The sequence below is a fragment of the Theobroma cacao genome, chromosome 2 (assembly GCF_053813885.1).
Source record: "Theobroma cacao isolate CCN51 chromosome 2, ASM5381388v1, whole genome shotgun sequence".
In the NCBI taxonomy this organism is placed as follows: Eukaryota; Viridiplantae; Streptophyta; class Magnoliopsida; order Malvales; family Malvaceae; genus Theobroma; species Theobroma cacao.
In genome coordinates this window covers 8,732,665-8,753,266 of record NC_142640.1, presented here as the reverse complement: position 1 = coordinate 8,753,266, position 20,602 = coordinate 8,732,665, and the positions used below count along the sequence as shown (strand labels likewise).

General features: G+C 37.3%; 5 protein-coding genes and 1 pseudogene across 7 annotated transcripts; 4 read left to right on the top strand and 2 right to left on the bottom strand.

Moving 5' to 3' along the window:
* The first annotated feature begins 226 nt into the window (after window positions 1–226).
* On the top strand, window positions 227–4,798 carry YLS8 (mRNA splicing factor, thioredoxin-like U5 snRNP). Of its 2 annotated transcripts, none has more exons than XM_018115824.2 (2): window positions 227–443; window positions 4,222–4,798. In XM_018115824.2, the coding sequence occupies exons 1-2, from the start codon at window positions 324–326 to the stop codon at window positions 4,528–4,530; spliced, it is 429 nt and encodes a 142-aa protein (XP_017971313.1). In that variant the 5' UTR covers window positions 227–323; the 3' UTR covers window positions 4,531–4,798. The 2 variants fall into 2 exon arrangements, with proteins under 2 accessions (XP_017971313.1, XP_007043276.1); XM_007043214.3 differs by lacking the exon at window positions 227–443 and adding an exon at window positions 1,448–1,704.
* A 391-nt stretch (window positions 4,799–5,189) lies between these two features.
* LOC18608489 (receptor-like protein 33) lies at window positions 5,190–7,492 on the bottom strand. The gene is made up of 2 exons (XM_007043212.3): window positions 7,078–7,492; window positions 5,190–6,993 (listed from the first exon to the last, which is right to left on the bottom strand). Exons 1-2 carry the CDS (start codon window positions 7,454–7,456, stop codon window positions 5,264–5,266), a joined length of 2,109 nt encoding a protein of 702 aa, XP_007043274.3. The 5' UTR covers window positions 7,457–7,492; the 3' UTR covers window positions 5,190–5,263.
* Window positions 7,493–8,029: 537 nt separating this feature from the next.
* On the top strand, window positions 8,030–10,559 carry LOC18608488 (receptor-like protein EIX2). Of its 2 annotated transcripts, XM_088803194.1 has the most exons (3): window positions 8,030–8,539; window positions 8,638–9,831; window positions 9,958–10,559. In XM_088803194.1, exons 1-3 carry the CDS (start codon window positions 8,095–8,097, stop codon window positions 10,416–10,418), a joined length of 2,100 nt encoding a protein of 699 aa, XP_088659320.1. In that variant the 5' UTR covers window positions 8,030–8,094; the 3' UTR covers window positions 10,419–10,559. The 2 variants fall into 2 exon arrangements, with proteins under 2 accessions (XP_088659320.1, XP_017970366.2); XM_018114877.2 differs by having other exon boundaries at window positions 8,638–10,559.
* Window positions 10,560–10,644: 85 nt separating this feature from the next.
* LOC18608487 (DNAJ heat shock N-terminal domain-containing protein) lies at window positions 10,645–12,858 on the bottom strand. The gene is made up of 4 exons (XM_007043210.3): window positions 12,372–12,858; window positions 12,014–12,270; window positions 11,589–11,772; window positions 10,645–11,491 (listed from the first exon to the last, which is right to left on the bottom strand). Exons 1-4 carry the CDS (start codon window positions 12,726–12,728, stop codon window positions 10,868–10,870), a joined length of 1,422 nt encoding a protein of 473 aa, XP_007043272.2. The 5' UTR covers window positions 12,729–12,858; the 3' UTR covers window positions 10,645–10,867.
* LOC18608486 (sugar transport protein 10-like) lies at window positions 12,848–14,547 on the top strand (annotated as a pseudogene).
* A 1,320-nt stretch (window positions 14,548–15,867) lies between these two features.
* On the top strand, window positions 15,868–20,322 carry LOC18608485 (Succinyl-CoA ligase, alpha subunit). The gene is made up of 7 exons (XM_018115798.2): window positions 15,868–16,273; window positions 16,629–16,838; window positions 17,119–17,289; window positions 18,031–18,154; window positions 18,482–18,543; window positions 19,641–19,722; window positions 20,000–20,322. The coding sequence occupies exons 1-7, from the start codon at window positions 16,007–16,009 to the stop codon at window positions 20,137–20,139; spliced, it is 1,056 nt and encodes a 351-aa protein (XP_017971287.1). The 5' UTR covers window positions 15,868–16,006; the 3' UTR covers window positions 20,140–20,322.
* Window positions 20,323–20,602: the final 280 nt, after the last annotated feature.

Below are 20,602 nucleotides of genomic sequence, written 5' to 3'. Positions count from 1 at the left end.
CGCTTCTTTGTCACTTCAAATAACATTTTGATAAAAGAAATACATTATTTAACTAATAAAACAAAACTGGGGACCGGGCTCAGAAGTGATCAATAAGTTAGACATGTGGCACCATTTTAGTGGCGGGTAGCTTCATTTGCAGTCTGCACTGCCGAAGACTCAGGACCTTTCCAGAGCCTTCATCGCCATCCTATAAATAATTGAACTATTAGCAGTAGTGAGACACATCCTTCAACCTTGCCCTGTTAGATTGCCGTTGGGCCACAAGGGAAAAGAAGTTAAAAAAAACTTAAACGCGAAAGAGAGAGAGTGGGGGAGAAGAGATGTCTTACTTGTTACCGCACCTGCACTCAGGGTGGGCTGTCGATCAAGCCATCCTGGCCGAGGAAGAACGTGTTGTCATCATCCGTTTCGGCCATGATTGGGACGACACCTGCATGCAGGTAGGCACCCCAGAAGATTCTAAACACGTTTATTTTTCCTAAATCATGTGACAAAATTAATTTCTCTTAGCAGTATTCTGGGTTTTGATAATTTTTACCTTTGTTGATGTGGCATTTTTGTGACTGGAATTCAAGATATAACAGGCCTGCATGCGTTTCTGTAAGTCACGCTTGTGTTGGTTCTTCAAGTTGTTTTTATTGCGGAATTCAGATGAAAGATTCTTCAAGGTGTTTTTATTGCAGAATTCAGATGAATAAATAGAGATAAATATTGTAGGCATTTCTATTGTTACTTTAATTTGGTGCATACATTATCGTTGGAATTCTTGCTGATGCCAAATTGCGAAAACAAGAGATGAGGTGGGGTGGGTGTTGGTGTATAAATATAAATTTTTTTACCACAAATGCAGCACGTCTTTTGGTTAGAAATGTGAGGCGGTGATATATAATTTTATTTTTAGGGTTTTAGCCTCATATAAAGTTGGATTTAAGTTTTGATAGGTGGGATTTGGTATTAAAGTAGATTTAATTTTTTATTTATGTGAAATTTGTACAAGAGATAAACGAATATATATATTAATATAAGAGTTTTTTTTTATTCTTTATGAGCACAATGTCAATATAACGAGATGGATAAAATATCAAGGATGGGTTTTGAAAATCTTTTATCACTTATTAAATATGTTCTTTAATTAAGAATGAATTCGTAGTTTATAAATTTATTTAAATTTTATTTTTAAAATTTAAAATTGCATGAATTGAGTTTAAATTCAGAATTCCAACAAGTGAAAATTACAAATGTTAAAACTTTCTTAATTAATTACTTTTTTTTTTCTAATTATCTTCATTCATAACCCTGGTGGACTGATATCTCCTGCAATAAGGTTTATGGTAAACATATTGTGCTTGCCCATTCGAGAAGATCCAAACGCTGCGTTTTGATAGGTTTTATTCGTAATTTTAGTTAGCAAATATGCTCGATTGCGCCGGCTTGCGTGTCAACGCATTGGGCTAACTCTACCGACATTTCAAAATGTTTGGTTTATAAACTAGGGTTTCAGACCCAAAATTAGAGGGCAAAAGCATTTCATCGGTGAAAAGGAAATTTAGATTTTGGAGAGAGAGGGGAAACGAAGTAACGATGTCGTATCTGCTACCACATCTGCACTCCGGATGGGCTGTAGATCAGGCCATCCTGGCGGAGGAAGAGCGTCTCGTTGTCATCCGATTCGGCCACGACTGGGACGAAACCTGCATGCAGGTACACTGCATCGTTCTCCTCTCTGTCAATCGCTTTTAATTCGAATTGTTCTTTAATTAGGGAAATTTCCTACTATTTCTGGATCTTTCTTGTTCAGAGAAAAACAAGTGCCATTTTTATTTTTGATTTCAGTTTCATTACTAGAATTAGAAAAAGTATTCAATAAATCCTATGTTCCCTATATGTTTGAAAATTTTCATCGAATTTAGTATGATTGGAATTCGATGAGAATTGACTCTGCTAGTGAACTGATTGTTTCTAGTATTTTGTGATAGGCAATTAGTCAAGTTGGATATTGTTTAACAAAATTTTAGTCAAGCACAAGACTTTCACAGGTGCGATAGGTCTTTCTACCATACTAGTAGGATGGATACCTTCAATTGCTTTAATTTGCCCTTTTAAACCTTTGTTAAATTTTAAACAACGGCCTTGCATTGGTCTTCAATCGCCTGGTGCTGCTAGTGAGCACCCTTCTTTGCTTTCTTTGAAATGTGGTAACAGAGATGACTTTGTTAGGGAAAGATGCTTGAAAAGTGCACATCTCTTTGCTGTCGTTCTCCTGCTTATGCAAAATGTACTGTTCTTAGTTCTTAAAATATGTCTGCTGCCGCTGTTATGTTTATTAAGTTGAAAGAACCTTTAAATTGAAAAAAGCCCGGTTTTATTTTTTTTAATTTTGTTAGGTGAACTTGTGCATAGTGGCCATTAAGCTAATTTCTTTTAAGAGTTTTTTTTTTTTTTATGTAGAATGTTAGATATTTATCAAGTAGCTTTTCTTGCATTTTTCCCCAATTTTAATCTCTCTCTCATGAATTGAATTACACGAGAATTTCAATGCAACATAAATCATTTTATAAATAAATTAATTCTTAGTTATGGTTAGATCAAATAAAAAATATTTTGACATAAAACCAAAATTGATATTATCATTTGACATTTCAATATGAACATGGCTTGAAGTTGAACTGTCATCTTCTCATTGAGCAAATGGTTTAGTTGAGTAGGAAGTTAGAATCTTCTCTAAGTTAGCAAAAAGGAAAGATAGATAGAGCTTTTGATAATGACTCACTGTTTTTCCGTCATCTTATTGAGCCCAATGGTTTAGCTGAGTAGATAGTTAGCATCCTTTTCAAGTGAGCAAAAAGGAATGACACAGAGCTTTTGATAATGACTTACTGGTTTATATTCTGAAGCATTGTTTCAATCACCAAATTAAAATTTCCACCCCTTCACTGAAATGTATGACAATGAAGTAGTCACTAAGTTCTATTTTCACTTACCAGTAACTTACTAGCTTTCTCTTCAATTTGTTTGTGCCCTCTGGTCAAATACTTAAAGACTGAACTTACATTAATTTACTTGGATGAGAGTTACATTTTGTGGCTGTTTTTTTTTTTTTTCTTTGGATAAGCCAAATTTGTATTACCCAAAGAAGCAGTAAAATCGCTACAAGTAGAACAAACTGTGAAGACAACAATAATACAGGCAGCATGCTGTGAAGATAACATTCTACAAACTAATCAAACATAGAACTGTTCGGCCCCCATGTAATGCATAGGTCCCTATAAACAGATTCTGAAGCAATATTCTTCATGTCACAAAGTCTCAAACGAACAGCATCTGCAATGCTGTCATAAATCTGTGAGCGGGTTCTTGCATTGAGCCCATATACCCTGTTGTTTCTCCCTCGAAAGATGATATGCATAAACAGTCCAGGCTACATGCAAAATGACAGTTATGAGTGTTTTCGCTTTTAACCTTCTAACTGCCTATTGCAGCTTTCTCTCCTGGCTGCAACTTGTCAGCAAATTTTACGGGGCAGCAGCGCCTGCTGCCAAATGTTGTTAGAATAATTTCATGTAATAAACAAGTGATACTCTAGTGTCCAGCTCTTGTTGGTAAAACATACAATTCCCGCTGACGGACATCCCCTATGAAAGAAGCCTATCTTAGTAGGAAGTCTAGCAAGCACAGCCAGCCAAGCAATCAAAGCATGCTTGGGATTATAAAATTCAAACCATATAAGCCTGTGCCAATCAAACTTCACAATCTCATTCTAGACATCTCCCATTATTCTGCTTAATGAATCTAGAAGCAACTTGTCTAAGTTGCAGTAATTTTTTCCTGCTCAAGCTGCACCCTTGGGAAATGGGGACCTGCTATAAATTTATTCCCTTGTGTAATAATGGCTTTAAATGGATTTTTTTGGTTGTGCCTGTTGACATGATAGAGAATAGGTTTTTTGTTTTGCTAATATTCAGGTTACCTTTAGATGTGTGTAAGTGTGTGCATGGCCTTTTATTAGATTTTTTTATAGCATTCTGCCCTTTGTTTTTTTTTTTCCTTCTTCGGAGACCTGCATATCAGGAAATTGCATTTTGTGTCATTATTTATTTATTTATTCAATATGAAATGAATGCTTTGCTATTGACTTGCTTCTTCTTCCTCTGGAATGAAAAGAGTGTTATTGTTATACTTAATTTGTGGTCAATTAGTTAATTTGATTTGTGTTTTCAGATGGATGAAGTGCTTGCTTCAGTTGCCGAAACGATAAAGAACTTTGCTGTGATTTATCTTGTGGACATAACAGAAGTGCCTGATTTTAACACAATGTATGAGCTGTACGATCCTTCCACGGTCATGTTCTTCTTCAGAAACAAGCATATTATGATTGATCTTGGCACTGGAAATAACAACAAGATTAACTGGGCTCTCAAGGACAAGCAGGAGTTCATAGACATTGTTGAGACTGTATACCGTGGGGCAAGGAAGGGTCGTGGTCTAGTAATTGCTCCAAAAGATTACTCTACTAAGTACCGCTACTGAGTATTCTTGCAAGCTGTAGTGGATCAGATAGATATATGATCTACTTTTGCAAACTTGATGCAGAGTATTTCATTAGAAATTATCTGGATGTGAATGTCATTGGCAATGATTGCATGTATTTGGAAGATGAAAATTTGAAGCATTTCTTGTGTTTGTGATGCATGTTACCGGTATAGCATCTTGTGCTTGTACTACAGACATTCGAGCGCTGCACTGCTACCGAAAGGTATGGTATGTGAAAGCATGAAATTAAATATCAATTCTAATATATATTAGTTCCCATAAGAAACAAAAAACAGATGATTGTTGGTTGTAATCTCTGAGAATTATTATCATTTTTTCAAAGAAAGTCATGGCCAATTGTATGCTAAAATAAGAATGAAATCCTTCTAATCTATTTTGTGAATTTCAATCTCAAGTGATTGAAGCAACAATATATAGAAATTTATCATTAATTCACCTTTCCACAAAAAAAAACTCTATGTACAGACCATGTTCATTCCACGTAACAAACGTATTTAGACCTAGTCATAGCATTTACACATTTAAAATTTTAAGATTATGAATGAAACTGAGATGTTAATAAAAAGCAGTGGACTATCGGTGAATTCAATAATTAACAAATATTCACATGCATATCATTAGTAGTATATCACGGATAAATTTAAAAATAAATAGCATGTATAACAAGATGCAAAACATTGTCTCCATGGAGGCCCAACCAATTTTTATTCTATGGAAAGAGAATGAAATTTATAACAAGAATAAAAACAATGCAATGAAACAGGAAACTGCACGTGGTGGCCGTATTTGACAAGACATAGGATGGTTTCTGTGTATGTGCACCACATTTCCTTTCAAGTGGGATGCCACAAAGACCGGGATTGCCTACATAACTGTCATTCGCAAACGTATCAAACTGTTTTCCTTGTGGTATCGCGCCTGATAGGTTGTTCAAAGAAACGTCGAAAAACGAAAGGAATGAAAGAGCAGTTAATTCTTGGGATAATTCACCAAAGAGCTTGTTATGGGAAAGATCCAACGCTTCCAGCGCTTCTAAGTTTCCCAGGGATGCCGGTATTTGACCCGTGAGAAGATTATGGGACATATTCAACACTATGATTGCTTTCAGTTGTGTAATTTGGAGGGGAATTGAACCAGTCAATCTATTGCAGGACAAATCTAAACAGGTCATAATATAAAGATGGTATGATATCATTTCAGCACCCCTCTGATCCACCGCTGTCCAAGAAGTGATGTTGTCAATGCATTCGGGAATGTTACCAGAAAGATAGTTGTTAGAAAGGTCTAATAAACTCAAACGTCTCATTCGGCACAGTTGCTGCGGTATTTGCCCTTGCAAACGGTTCCCTCTAAGAATGAGTACTCTTAATTGAGGGAATGCGGACGATTGTGAGAAACTCCTCGACAGGCTATCTTGGAAGTTCCCGGTGAAGTCATTCCTGCCAAGATCTAGTACCATAAGCTTGGGCAAACTTGAATTTTTGAGAAGTGCGTCTCCTCCCAAGTTGTTGTTGCTCAAACACAAATACTCAAGGGAACTCATATTACTTGTCATAAGGTAGGGAATCTCTCCACGTAATTTGTTGCCTGATAACTTCAGAACGAGAAATCGTTTGAATCTACCGAAGGATGGGGGTATGCCACCTCTGAAGACATTTAAGGATGCGTCTAGGACAAGCAACTCTGGAAAAATCACGTTGATATCTTCAGGTAATGGCCCGTAGAAGCTATTGTTGGAGATGTCTAGCGAAGTAAGCTGTGAACTCAAGTTCCGAAAGGTCTTAGGGAATGGCCCACTCACACTGTTGCCTCCAATCCGTAATTCTGAAATGGTATTCTTCATCAGCCAAGAAGGAAATTTCTCTATGATTAAATTGTCCGATAGATCTAGGAACTCCAGCTGGTTCTGTGTGGAGAGGAAGCTGGGGATATTTCGTAGGTTACAACCAGCTAAATTCAGCACAGTTATGTTGAGAGATGGGAACCAAGTCGGGGACTCTGTTTCCAGTTTCAAGTGGGCATTGTCTGAAATGTCAAGCTGACGGAGCCTTGACAAATTGGCAAAAATGGAAAACGAAACCCTGCCTTTGAATTGATTTCTAGAGATTGTAAGTGTCTCAATATTTGTTAGGTTGTGGACTAGAAAGGAAGGAAAGGAACCACTGAATTGATTGTCAGAGAGGTCTAGACATTTGAGTGAAGTCATATTACTCAACCATGTAAAAATGTTATCTTGGAGATGGTTATCATACAGGATTAGTTCCGTTAAGGTCAGGCTATCACAGAAGCATTCTGAAATATGACCTAGTAACCTGTTTTTGGACAAATCTAAGGAATAAAGAGAAGGCAATGCCCCCTTCCCCCAGCAGAGATACGAAGCGTTTTCTATTAAGTTGTCATGCAGATTCAGCTTTTGAAGGTGCTTGAGTTTTTGAAGCTCTGCAAAGTGCAGACCATAAAATTAGTACATACATATTGAGAAAGTTCCAATTATAAGTCATAGAGTGAAGTATCAGTGTTTACCATCAAGTGAAGTGAATCCCTTGATACGATTCCCTGGCAGTTCAAGTTCTTTCAAGCCCTTAAACTGCGCAAATAGGGTAGCATTTGGATACCAATTTTCAAGCAAGCTTTGATCCCTTTGGTAGTGAAAGAAGATGCGTCTGATACGAGCGGTGGATGCATCGCATTCAACACCCTCCCACTGGCAACAATCTTCTCCGTACCAGCTTGAGAAAGCAGTTCCCTCTGGGCTGTTTATTGAAGCTTTAATTTGTAGGAGAGCATCCTTTTCTTCCATCATGCAACCTCGGCAATTAAGGACTATACACAGAAGCAAGAGTAATAAGAAGCACCTATAGACGACAGTGATCTCCATGATGAGAATGAAATTGTTGAACATCCTAAGCAGGCACAATCTCTCTTTGAATTTTAATAAACAGACTTGCTCTTTCTTCTCGCCAACTAAAGTTTCTCGTGTTTATGAAGTCAATTGCGCTAGCTATTTGCTCTAACACTGAACTTCTGGCTGTCTGTGTCAGATGGAGATGGTCAAGAGAGGAAAGTGAAGAAAACGGAAACAAGAAGTTAGAAAAATATGTCCCTTTGAACCAGAAGAAGAACGCGTTTTTCCATCCAATCAACACTGAAAATTGGTCTACTGCAAAATAGGAGGTAATTGCTGGACCTGTGAGTTCGACTTGGGATATTAACAATTCCACGTAAATTTATTACAACCAAAGGGACAACAGCAAAGAAATTCACTTGACTAAGGGAAATTTCCCGTGCATTTTGTCAGATTGTATCATAATCAGAAGGGTCAATAGCAAAGGTTTAACTTTTGACTTGGGAAGTTTTTCTCGGAAGTGATCTACGACAGCTGTTATTGGAGTATGAAAGTAGGACTAGAAATTTTGTCTTGATTTGAGAAAGGAGTAGAAGTTTTAGTTCCTGGACTGTTGTTTGAACAATTAGGGTGCTTTCCAAATTTCTTTAGTCACAAGTTTTCCATAGAGCTAGGCACATTCAATAAGGTTCCGTATGCGTAATAATACAGAGTTGGAACTTCCTAAAAGAGAAAACAAGTTACTGATTTTTGTTGTTAGAATAATTTGGCATGTCAATATGAACAATTTCTCACCTGATAGTGGCATTTTGTTTTTGTTTATGACGATGATAATCTGTTGCAACCTTGGATGCAGCCTAGGTTGTTTGGATGAGGAGAAGAGGGCTCTTCAGGACATAAGAGAATCTATGGGCTATGCATGTGAATATTTTTATCCAGACAGACACTCCGTTGACTGTTGCAGGTGGGATGGGGTTCATTGTAGCCCCACAAGCTCTCATGTGATCAGAATTTTCTTTTACCATGAGAAGCAAGATGACGATCAATGGTTTCCAGATATGAGTTTGTTTTCTCAACTCAAGCAATTGCAGGAATTGCATCTCGAAGGGAATCATATTGGTGGACTGACAAATCCCGAAGGTGAGGTTTTCAGTCCTGCTTTAGTTTAAGTCTTTGCTGCCGTTGAATTAATAGCTATTTATGATAATTTCTTAAGACTATCTTGGCTTGTCATGCAGCAATCTGTGAACTCGTTTACTTAGAATCGCTGGATCTTTCAGATAACTCAATTGAAGATGTTGTGCCAACCTGTTGGGGCAATATGCCATCACTCAGAGCTCTGAAATTGTCAAAGAACCGATTTCAGGGAAACCTTACCTCCTTTCTTGCTAATCTATCAAATATTGAGTTAATTGGCGTTTCCCATAACCCATTTGAAGGCCTGCTGCCATTTTCCATTTTTGCAAATTTTACGAAACTTAGTCATCTAGATCTTTCGTACAATTACCAATTAGAAGTTGAAACTGAAACTACAATTTGGCATCCTTCTTTCCAAGTGCAACATTTGTTTTTGGCAGGATGCAACCTCAATCGTCAGAGTGGTCACATAATTCCTAGATTCCTTTCTACCCAACATAAGTTGCAAAACCTAGATTTATCCAGCAACTTACTGGTTGGAAACTTCCCCACTTGGATGCTTCATAATGTTTCTTCTGTATTAAGCCTGAGAGGCAATTCCTTCGTTGGTCAATTTCCTCTAGGCCGCCAAAATAAATCTACACTTACTAGCCTAGATATCTCTGACAATCATTTGGATGGGCACCTGCCTACAAATATCATTCTAGTCCTCCCTGAGCTGTATAAATTCAATGCATCCTCCAATCAATTTTCTGGTAATATTCTCCCTTCTTTAGGTGAGCTGAAAAATCTACAAAGCTTGGACTTGTCTAACAATCTCCTCTCCGGAGTAGTCCCAGTTGGTCTGACCCAGAATTCCCCATTATGGTACTTGAATCTGTCAAACAATAGTTTGCATGGCGAGCCGCTTCCAGAAAATTGCGGTATGCCGAAACTGACATGGTTGCTGCTTCACAATAATCTCTTTGTGGGGAATATGCCAGCTTGCTTGTCAAACTGTTCGTCTTTGAAGCTGATAGATGTACGACATAACCAACTGTCAGGGACCATCTCAAATCTACCAGTTTTCATGCAATTAGGAGCACTTCTTCTAGGAGCAAATCAGTTCAGAGGACATCTTCCCAAGCAATTATGCCAAATGCAAATGTTGCAGTTCTTAGATTTCTCAAAAAATAAATTTTCAGGGAATATTCCTTCTTGCCTCAATAACAATTCAGTCTGGAGAAAGAAGTTCCAAGCAAACTCATGGGTTCCAATTGATTTCACCACCAAGGGGAATTCATATTCGTACCAAGGTATCCCCCTTACTCTCATGACTGGGATTGATTTTTCAGTTAATGAATTGGCTGGCGCCATTCCATACGAGATTGGTGAATTATCAGAACTGCACTCTTTGAACCTGTCACAAAACCTATTAACAGGTCATATTCCAACATCCTTCAAAAATCTCACCAATTTGGAGAGTCTGGATCTCTCCCACAACAACCTAACAGGACAGATACCTCCTGAAATTGTCCAGATCAATACTCTCTCAACTTTTTCTGTTGCCTTCAACAACCTCTCAGGAAGGATCCCATTTAATGAACAACTTTCAACATTCTCTGAAAGTAGCTTCCAAGGCAACCAAAAACTCTGCGGAGATCAATTACTAAGAAAATGCTCAGGAAATGACAACGAAGATGACGGAGGAAAAGAAAATCCAAATGAAAGAGCAGAGGACAGCGTCCTGGATAATCACTTGTTGTTCTATTCACTAGTGTTTATATCATATGCTGTCGGATTCTGGAGTGTCATTGCACCACTTTGCATCAGTTCAAACTGGCGAAGAAAATACTTTGCCACAGTAGACGGATGGATTGAATATCTTTCTGACAAGTTATGATCCTTACTTTGCACCAAATGTTGTTCCAAATTACAGTATCTGGAACTCCTCAATAATGAAATACATTTCTTTTTTGTATATCTGATATCTTGATTAAAATTTACCCTGGCCATCACTCTGCCTAGAACCACAGCGATTATGGTTAGCTTTGGAGTTTGAATGGTTTTTTCAGAAGACTCAGATTGAGCAGGGATCTCTATTCTTTCTTCTCCTTATTGGAGACTGATTTTGTTCTGATCTTTCTATTCTTTTACCATTCACATTAAAGATGAACAAGGAATGAAAAGTTAACTACAGGTTTCGGTGCTGGCTGAGTAAAAATTGTATACAAATCAATAATTATAAACTTTTTATTTAGCTATGAAATTTTGTCATTATGCAAATGAACTTCACATCCATTTTATATACTATAAATCAATGAAAGTTTCCTCCTGTTCAGTGTAACTTTCTCACCTATTCCTAATAGTTTCTATTACCTCCACCACTGCAGATCCGATCAAATACCATGTAATTCCTGCTAAAATAACCTGTAGCCAAGAGCTATTAACCATTGTTAGTGCCAAAGAACCGCCTATATGTTCTGTTATTTCACCAACCACTCTGTCTCCAACTTGTTGCCGAACTATAACAGCAGCAATTATTGCGGCCACCATTGGAATTCCCCATTCGACCGGGTTTCTCTTCCTCCTATCTTTATAAAATATTTTGTCGTCTGTTTCCTTCCTCTCATTAGTTTGCAAAGGCTTTGATGAAACTTTAGAGCTAGAGCTGTTATGAATTGAAGCTGGAAGAGCTTGTCTTGATGGCATCCAATACTCATCGTGATGCAAATAACTTGATGGGATACGAGTTCCAACGGTTCTTGAACTCTCTCTTGCTTGTTTTCTAGCAGCAGCAGCATCGCGGAGCTTGTTAATGTTTGGTGCTGATGACTTTGGAGGAACATGTGTCAAGCTAAGTTGAGATTCTGCTACTGGTGTTCCTGCATTGGGTGACTGCCAGTACCACCAGTTTGAAATTGATTTGATCGCATGAATTGCTGACATCCTTGCTTCTCTACGGAGGTCTGCCTCCTGAAATTCACTTGCAGAGTTACTTGTGGCATTTGACAGCAAAATCGATTCAAAAAGATTCATTACTTTAAGAGATAGTATCTATTTAGGCCCATACCTTGGATTCTTTGGTAGCAGCTTTGTCTATGGCATCAACAAATCTCGTTTGAAATTTCTTCACATCAACAAATATGTTTGAAACACGTGCTCCCACGGTGTTGCCTACACCAACTCTAACATTGCCTCGCGGTTGCTTGGACATTAAAAATTCCAGCGCTGCGAGGTCCGACCTCTCCACAATGCTGTTGTTTAATTAGTTCAGAGAAACAACAACGAAAACTGAAAACTGCATTTGAAAAAGCTTTAACAGAAAAGAGAATTAATGAACAAATACATGTTAATCCATATCAATCCCATGAGGTAACAATAGTGCCACTTTCATTGTCAATTATCTTTCTTATAAGTACTAAAACTTAGAATAACTGCAAAATTTTGGAGGCAGAGTAAATAGATAAATTCATATTCTAAAAGCAAGATCCTTACGAAATGCAATCAACAGGGCAAGCTTCTATCGCCTCCAGGATTTTGTGTTCAGAATCAGCCCATTGAGCCACAACTCGTGCTCTTCCATATAGAGATTCAATAGCAAACGTCTTTTCCGCAAACAAGGCACATTTTAAGCAACCAACGCACTTGACTTCATCTACAAACACTGCTCGTTGCTCACTTTCTGATCCACGCCACACTGAATATAAAGGTTTCCCTGTATAGCCCCTCAGCTCTGCCATCTTTGCTTGTTCCTGCACTTCACATCGATCCCCAATCAATTATTTATCAAGAAAACTATGTCGCATTAAAATAGGCAAGATGTGAAGAAAAAGCCGCAAATTAAGTAATTAACCTTGTCATAAGCCAAACGTGAACCTGGATCAGATAAAACTGAATAAGCTTCATTAAGAATGATGGCCATGTCATGCCCTGCTGGCCCAGCAATGTCAGGGTGGCAGCGCTTTTGTAAAGCGCGATAAGCTGTTTTAATCTGTGAATGATTTGAGGAACTATCGATGCCTAGAAGATCATAAAGATCAAAATCCATGATGGAAGAAGATGGCGAAGCTGAAGCTTTGCATGTAAAGGAGTGATGATATATTGGCAACTTCTTAGAAGTTGAGGTGCTGAAAGTGTAAGGTTTTGGGGTTGAGCTTTTGGTTATGATTGAAGTTGCAGGTGTGTATAAAGGGAGGCATGTTGCAGTCATTTTTCTTTTTGTTTTCCTCTCCAAAGAAGAAGGATAAGAGAGAAAGATGAAGATTGTATCCGAAAAAGAGAAGATATTTGTGCGCAGAGGTAGAGAGGATAAGATATTTTTGGTCTGAAATGTCAACGTTAGAAGTTTCAAAATCTCCAATGTTGTTGGGACTTCTAAAAGTGCAAGGGATCCTCTTCGGTTGCCAGTTTAACACTCCACCTCGACCCGCTTCGAATTGGACCCACCCTCGCCAACGAATGGCAAAATTGATCACCTGGACCCGGTGGGTCTGATCTTTCGTTTGGAACAATAAGGATCAAGATGGGTTGATTAGGCTTTCTTCAAAGAAAAAAACAAATAAACGGAGACTGGACATTGGAGTACTACTAATTAGAAGTACTTCCAAAGTTCTGGTTTATCAATTAAAGGAAACCGCAGCATGGCTGGATAAACTATTGTTCAGTGCGTTATGGGGATTAAGATTTAAGATATAATTGGAAAAGAGACATTTAGCAGTTTTTCTAAGCATTTTGCTCAGAACAGAAAATACTTGTCTTCCAACACTGAGATCAATGCTATCATTCAATTGCATATCCAAAAACTGGATGAGGGAAAATGTTTTGAGCAAAAATTCTGGATAAAAACTTTGATTTTCTCCCTCCATTTTTGCAACAAAGTTGTCGATGCACTTCTCGTGTTCGACGGCATATAAATTAATAAAAAACACACTTGATTTTGCATAAAGAGAAAACAAGAGAGGTGAAACAAAGGCATCGAATTATATGTACTGGTTTTGAGAAGTTTAAAGGGCTTTTCCTATTGTTTTGAAAGATAGCTGGAGGAGGCTTTGTAGCTCAGGGTAGGGGAAGGAACTATGAAGGCACTGTTACTGCCTTGGTCATGGTTACTAATTGTATGGTTGCTGCCATGGGTGGTCTCCTCTTTGGTTAGAACCTTGGAAAATCGGGTTTGGATCATTTCGTTGGTTATACCATCATTTTCTTTTAATACCTATTCAGGATTTGAATTGAAACTTTGGTAATCTTTGCATGAGGGGTGACCTCGGTTGAACAACTCTTGCATACAAAACAATGAATGATAAAACCAGATATGAAAGCGAGTATTGCATATTTGATGGGCAGCTACTGACCCTGTTCACCTCTTCCCTCTACCTTGCTGCTTTGGTAGCTTTCTTCTTTGTTTCAATGGTAACTAGTCTTTTTGGACGGAAAGCTTCCATGTGCTTTGGAGTCCTTGCTTTCCTTGTTGGCTCAATTCTCAATGGTATCGCCATGAATACTGAACTCCTAATCATAGGCCGCTTGCTGCTTGGTGTGGATGTTGGATTTGCTAATCAGGTAAATATTTGCTCGTCTTTCCACTAGATCATTTCTCCCAAAATATTCAAATATGACTTGTTTATTTATCCATTGGCAGTCTGTTCCTGTTTATTTATCGGAAATGCCAGCTAAGATTAGAGGAGCCACTCAACATGGGTTTCCAAATGGCCATTACAGCAGCATCTCTAGCAGCAGTACTCATTAATTGCGGCACAGCAAAGATGGAGGGTGGATGGGGATGGAGACTTTCTTTAGCCCTTGCAGCCATTCCTGCAATAATGACGACCATTGTATCTCTTTTCTTACCAGATACTCCCAATTCCATTCTCGAGAGAGGTCACACTGAGAAAGCAAAAGAAATGCTAAAAAAAATCCGTGGCATAGAAAATGTTGACAGGGAATTCCAACACCTCGTTGATGCCAGTGAAGCCGCAAAGAAGGTGCAACAGCCATGGAGGAACATCAACCTTGGCATGCTTCCCACATGAAGTTTGGACTCTTCTTTTTCTTGGCTGGCTTTGTGGTTATAATGACTATCTTCTTTAAACTCTTCTTGCCCGAGACAAACAATGTCCCAATTGAACAGATGAACACAATGTGGAAGGCACATCAGTTTTGGGGAAAATATATCCCGGATGATGCGGTAAGCGATTTGATCATTTGTATGGAAAAAGCCTTGTATCGATCAATCACTGATATACACTACAGACACATTGTTATCTTGATTAAATATAAGAATTTGTTACATTGAAAAATCATATAATAGAAAGATATAGAGGCTTGATTTGCTGAACTGATTGAAGATGTTGTGATCTGCTGTGGTTGAACTGCAGTTGACTTTGGTTTCTGATTTGAATTACTCTGCTAAACTTGCTCTGACTTGGTCTGCTGAATTTGCTGCATATTCTTTACATGATCTGCTAATCATGTTCTGATTTGATAGGCTGTGTCTGCTGCTGTGCTTCTGTTAAGTCTGGTCAGTTGCTGAGCTTCTGTTAAAGCTTGGTCTGGTGCTAAGCCTGCTGCTGAGCTTGTTGCGTACCCTGCAGCGCTCATTGGCAGTAGCAACTGCAACAGCAACAGGCCGATCATCAATGTGTCATACAACCATAGCAGAGATAATCAAAATTGAATTGTAATGCAAAAGCAGGAGAACCAAAAATAACAGTTACTTAGTTTTTCATTTTAGCATGTTCAAAATCATGTTTAATTGTCAGGTTTATCTGCTCCCCTCTTTACTTTCCTAATAATAAGTAAAGTTCAAGAAGAAACAAAAGAAAAAAAAAATAAAAAAACTCTTTTAGAAGCATTCAATTGGCATAACCCTATTTATATACCTTGATTGATGCACAAAAATTGCTAGAAAAAAAAAAGGGAGTATCATAGTCATAGGCTCATAGAGATAGTGCATGTGTAGATAATATTTAAAATTTTGAACTCATTTGATAGGAAAGAAAATAAGAGAAGAGAATGATAAATTATCCATATGTAGATATTTTCAAATACGAATTCCTCTACAAAGAAGAATATTCAATCTACTAATATTAGCTGTTTACTTTTAAAATTTATTATTGACTATTTTCATTCTTTTTTTTTTGTATGTCCATCCCTAATGATTTGGGAAGAAAAAAGATTATTCTTTATTTAATTTTTATTTTTTGATCAAAAAAAGTTTATTTCCCCTTGGATATTTAATAGGACCAAGTGGATACTAATAGCTTTCGGGTCATAGCTCAATTTAGACCCAAAACACGGCCCATGAAAGTCCATTACCAAAAATTAAAAAAAAAAGTATGGAAAAATAATTACAGAGCAAAAATGGGAAGAGAAAGCTGACCAAAATAGAGAGAGGGCTCTTGTACGCAATATTTTGGTCCGGCATTCGTATTTTGCTTTTTGCAGCGAAAGAGGCAAGGGAGATCCAATACTGAATCAGCAGCAGCGGCAATGGCTAGACAAGCCTCACGACTCATCAAATCCTTGTCTTCCAAGATTTCTCCTCGCAACCCTCAAATATCCCCACTCAGTCCCTTCTCCTCCACTTCCTCTTCCTCTTCCTCTTCTTCTTTGACTCTATCACGGTCTTTTTCGGCGGCTCCAGCGCCTCAACCTGCGGTGTTCGTGGACAAGAATACTCGCGTCATTTGCCAAGGCATCACTGGAAAGAATGGAACTTTCCACACCGAGCAAGCCATTGAATACGGCACTAAGATGGTACTTTATATTCCTATTAAACTTTTACCTTATTTAATTTTCATGGATTTTTCGTTACTGTTTTCTTTTTTTAATTTTCTGAATCTGTTATTGGGTCTCTTGTGTAGTTTTCTTTACTACAATACTTGATGGGGAATTGTGAAAATGCAGGAAAAAAAAGACCTTTACATGATTTTTTATATATGTCAGAGACCTGGGTTTCTGTTAGTTTTGTAATATATTATGTGAATTCTGAAATGATAAGGTTACAATTATTTCCTTCTGTCTGTATGAATTTTGGAGATGATCCGATGTTGCTTGTTAATTATAGTTATCTTTTTCAGTCCTTAATTTTGTCGCATTTCTTGTTTGATAGGTTGGTGGAGTTACACCAAAGAAGGGTGGCACAGAGCATTTAGGACTTCCTGTTTTCAACACAGTTGCCGAAGCAAAGGCTGAAACCAAGGCCAATGCTTCTGTCATTTATGTGCCTCCCCCTTTTGCTGCGGCTGCTATCATGGAGGCTATGGAAGCTGAATTGGATCTTGTTGTGTGCATCACGGAAGGAATTCCTCAACATGACATGGTAAATGAATTGAAGGCAACTTAGAAGGAAAGCTGTTTGTTTAATTGTGTGTATAAATTTATAATTCTGCTTCCTTGTCTCTGGAAATGGATTTGTATTGTTTTTTTGGTCATTTTAGAAGTGATTTCAGTCATCTTATTTCCATTAGGTGCACTTCCAAGAGAATGTTGGCAGTATGCACCCGTGACCCAAATTACAGTTTATATCCTCCTTCCATGTTGTGATTGAAATTAATTTTATTGATCTTTTTGAGATTAAGGCTGTTATCTTTGTACTGCAGGTCCGTGTGAAGGCGGCCCTTAATCAGCAATCAAAAACCAGGCTGATTGGTCCAAACTGCCCTGGTATCATTAAACCTGGGGAATGCAAGATTGGAATTATGCCTGGATATATTCACAAACCAGGTCGCGTAGGAATTGTTTCTCGATCGGGCACTTTAACATATGAAGCAGTAAGACACTTCTTTTGTTGGATATTATATTGTCTGTTTCCTTCCTTACTTTCATACTTTCATATATGTTTAATAGTTTCCTTGTTAGTATCTATATGCCTGATGATACATCTTCACATGCTTGTTTTCTAATCCCCTTCTGACTCCTATCATTATCTAGGCATTTTGCTATTGTGAACCTTTATCTTTCTGCCTAACAGAATATGTAGGCATTTCAATAGCAGCCACCGCATGTAGTTCTTTCACTATTTTTAAATCTCATAGTTTGAACTATAATTTTACAAGATGGGGCTTTGTTCTTCTGGCATAGGTTGGCACCAACTACATGTCTCTCTATTTTTTTTGGTCTATGTACCGTTCACATGACCCTTTCTGTTTAATATATCTATATTACAGAAAACTTGGAGTGGGTTCTCATATTTAAAATTTTCTATTTCGTAAAGAATATGTGTCAAAAAAGAAAGTTTAGAAGTGATCAATTTGATTTGATGAAAGTAGTTGAGAAGTATAAATAGAATTGGCTCTCTTAATATGAGTTGGATCTGAATTTAATCTGTCCCAATAGTCAGTAAATGTATACATAGGCTGATAGCTATCGAATTTGAATTATCGTAGAACTCAAGAAACTCATATAAAGCAGTTTCTTACAATAAAATAACACCATTTTGGCATATGCTGATGGCATGATTTACTCTCTTTTAGTAAGTTGTCAATAAAAATATTTGTCATTTTATCTCGTAGGTTTTCCAAACAACTGCAGTTGGTCTGGGGCAATCAACCTGTGTAGGAATTGGTGGGGATCCTTTTAATGGAACCAACTTCGTTGATTGTGTGACAAAATTCCTTGACGATCCTCAAACAGAAGGTAATGTTTTTCTGATTTAGATCATAAGTGGGAGTTTCTCTTGGACTACTTTTATTATCAGTATATTGTGACTATTATTAATTCTACTGTAGTTATTAAATTAAATGGTCTTTGTTACTATGTGGCTGTATCTTGTCCATTATGGGTTTGGCATCTTGTATGTTTATCTAAACCATAGCTAGTTCTCTATTGTTTTTTTTTTTTTTTGGTCTTTTGCACTTCCTCTTTTAAGTTGAAGTATATGGTGAAAGTTAATGATGTAAAGATTTTCTTTAAACTGATTATAAATAGGAATGCATACCATCTAATTATTTCAATTGCATTCAGGTATCGTTATAATTGGTGAGATAGGGGGCACTGCAGAAGAAGATGCTGCTGCACTAATAAAGGTAATATTAATACTTTAGCATGAAGTAACCGAGGACTCCTTGTTCCAGAATTTGATCTAAGTACTTACTAGTTACTGCTTGTACGTAGGTTGGGAAAAAAAAGTAAACTTTTCATGCAGATTCTCACTTGATTTAGTAAGATTGCATTTACTTTGCAGAGTTGGTTAATAATTTATAGTTAATAGCACTTGTGCAACTAACAAATTTGGCTTCTCTCATTCTCCTCAATTGGGATAAAATTGAAGCGTAAGATAGCCAGTTATCTTCTATGTAAATGTAATATCTGCTGAATTATATTTTAGCTCATAATTGTCTTGGAAATAGTCCTATTTTGCATAAATGATGACATCTAAACTTTTTAATAGGATTTAGGATTCATGTTTTCTACAGTCTAGTTCTCTTAAAGAAAATCATGTTAAGCATTGATTTTAATCCTACCTTCTTAGCCAAAAGTAAATTACCTTCAGGTAAAGGAAATATAAACGAAGAAATATCTAGTTGGAAGAGAATACAAATATCTAGAGCAATTATAACCCTTGTATGGTGCACGTATATGCTTAAGGTCTGCAACATGGTGGGGATCTGGTATCTGTTTAATTAGTAAAATTTTATTTATTTCTTGACTGTAACTTATGGCAATATTATACCTTGGACTGCATCTTACACTTTTGTTTGAAACCTGCCTTAGTGTTATGTATCTGATTGGATTTCTCACACATAATTTGATTCAGTGATGACTGTATAACTCTGTGATATGTGGATCCACAGATGAATATATGTTTGTGCTCATATATGCGTGTATGATGAATACATTATTTAGCCCCTCTATCCTTATGGTCCTATGTGTTCGTTCTTCTCTGAATATTTGCTAAATTGGTTTTGCTCCATCCTGCTTTAGTTAATTTTTACTTCCATAGATTTAATGGGCATGTTTGCAAATTTATATGCTTGCTTCATAGAGCAATATCGTAATTGGTAACATTCAACCTTGTTCATTACATTTCTACTGCACTTGTATAAAACTACAAATTGCTGGAGAATATCTTTGTTTCTCAGTAGAGAATTTAACATCTGGTTTTGTTTAATAAATGAAACAGGAAAGTGGCACTAAAAAGCCTATTGTAGCCTTCATTGCTGGACTTACTGCTCCTCCAGGACGGCGTATGGGTCACGCTGGAGGTACAAAATTGCTTCCATGTTTTGCTTATTAGATTTATGATTGCATTTACAACTACTTGTATGCTCACTTGCATAAGCTAAAATAAGGTAATTCAAAGACCTTTTTATACTGGAAAAAGGAGAATGTTCTACCCATAATAATAAAGGTATCATGTTTTGAGAATTTAGAAAAAAGGTAAATTGTTGTCTTTGTTCTTAATGTCTGTATGTATCAAAATTAAGAGGATACGCAATTGAAATTGTCAATTTGTGATGCTCCTTGTTTTTGTACAAACAGCTATAGTATCTGGGGGAAAGGGCACGGCGCAGGACAAAATCAAGACACTAAGGGAGGCTGGAGTGACGGTTGTTGAATCACCTGCAAAGATTGGTGTAGCAATGCTTAATGTCTTCAAGGAAAGAGGTCTCGTGAATTAGTTTTTTCTTTCCAAAGAGAAGAGAAAATTCCTGAATTAGTTTCAGGTGGACTTGTCTTACACAATATTTTCATTGTTTTGTCCAAAATTGAGGGAAAATGTTTTACCCTCATTGAATGTGCCATTGTTTCGAAAACCAGTTTTGGCATAAAAAGAAGAGCTAAACTTTGATAGTTGCTGGGAAGTTTGAGGGGGAAATATTCATTTCATCCGTTCCTTTCCTCTGTCTGGTTAACTCTTTTCATATTCTGAATAGGAAGTGGGGTGAAGTTGTTCACAAAGTAGAACACTCGCCCGGCAATTCCGTGTTCTGCAGAAAGTCGCAGCCATAGCTAGCGAAGTGGATGATCATGCCTTTCCTGGTCTTGAACGAAACCCTTTGCGGACTATGCGCTCGGTTTACCATAACTTAATCAACAACCCATTTTACTGTAAGATCAAATAATAAAAAATTATTAAATAAG

Bases quoted from the DNA above. Each gene is read 5' to 3' on its own strand.
- YLS8 (XM_018115824.2), top strand. From the start codon at position 324: ATGTCTTACTTGTTACCGCACCTGCACTCAGGGTGGGCTGTCGATCAA. The intron at 444-4,221 runs GTAGGCACCCCA...TTGTGTTTTCAG, and splicing joins GGGACGACACCTGCATGCAG to ATGGATGAAGTGCTTGCTTC.
- LOC18608489 (XM_007043212.3), bottom strand. From the start codon at position 7,456: ATGTTCAACAATTTCATTCTCATCATGGAGATCACTGTCGTCTATAGG. The intron at 6,994-7,077 runs GTAAACACTGAT...TGCACTTTGCAG, and splicing joins GGGATTCACTTCACTTGATG to AGCTTCAAAAACTCAAGCAC.
- LOC18608488 (XM_018114877.2), top strand. From the start codon at position 8,095: ATGCGTAATAATACAGAGTTGGAACTTCCTAAAAGAGAAAACAAGTTA. The intron at 8,540-8,637 runs GTGAGGTTTTCA...CTTGTCATGCAG, and splicing joins TGGACTGACAAATCCCGAAG to CAATCTGTGAACTCGTTTAC.
- LOC18608487 (XM_007043210.3), bottom strand. From the start codon at position 12,728: ATGACTGCAACATGCCTCCCTTTATACACACCTGCAACTTCAATCATA. The intron at 12,271-12,371 runs GTTAATTACTTA...TGTGAAGTGCAG, and splicing joins CACGTTTGGCTTATGACAAG to GAACAAGCAAAGATGGCAGA. The intron at 11,492-11,588 runs GTATGGGCCTAA...AGTGAATTTCAG, and splicing joins CTGCTACCAAAGAATCCAAG to GAGGCAGACCTCCGTAGAGA.
- LOC18608485 (XM_018115798.2), top strand. From the start codon at position 16,007: ATGGCTAGACAAGCCTCACGACTCATCAAATCCTTGTCTTCCAAGATT. The intron at 16,274-16,628 runs GTACTTTATATT...CTTGTTTGATAG, and splicing joins TTGAATACGGCACTAAGATG to GTTGGTGGAGTTACACCAAA. The intron at 18,155-18,481 runs GTAATGTTTTTC...AATTGCATTCAG, and splicing joins TGACGATCCTCAAACAGAAG to GTATCGTTATAATTGGTGAG.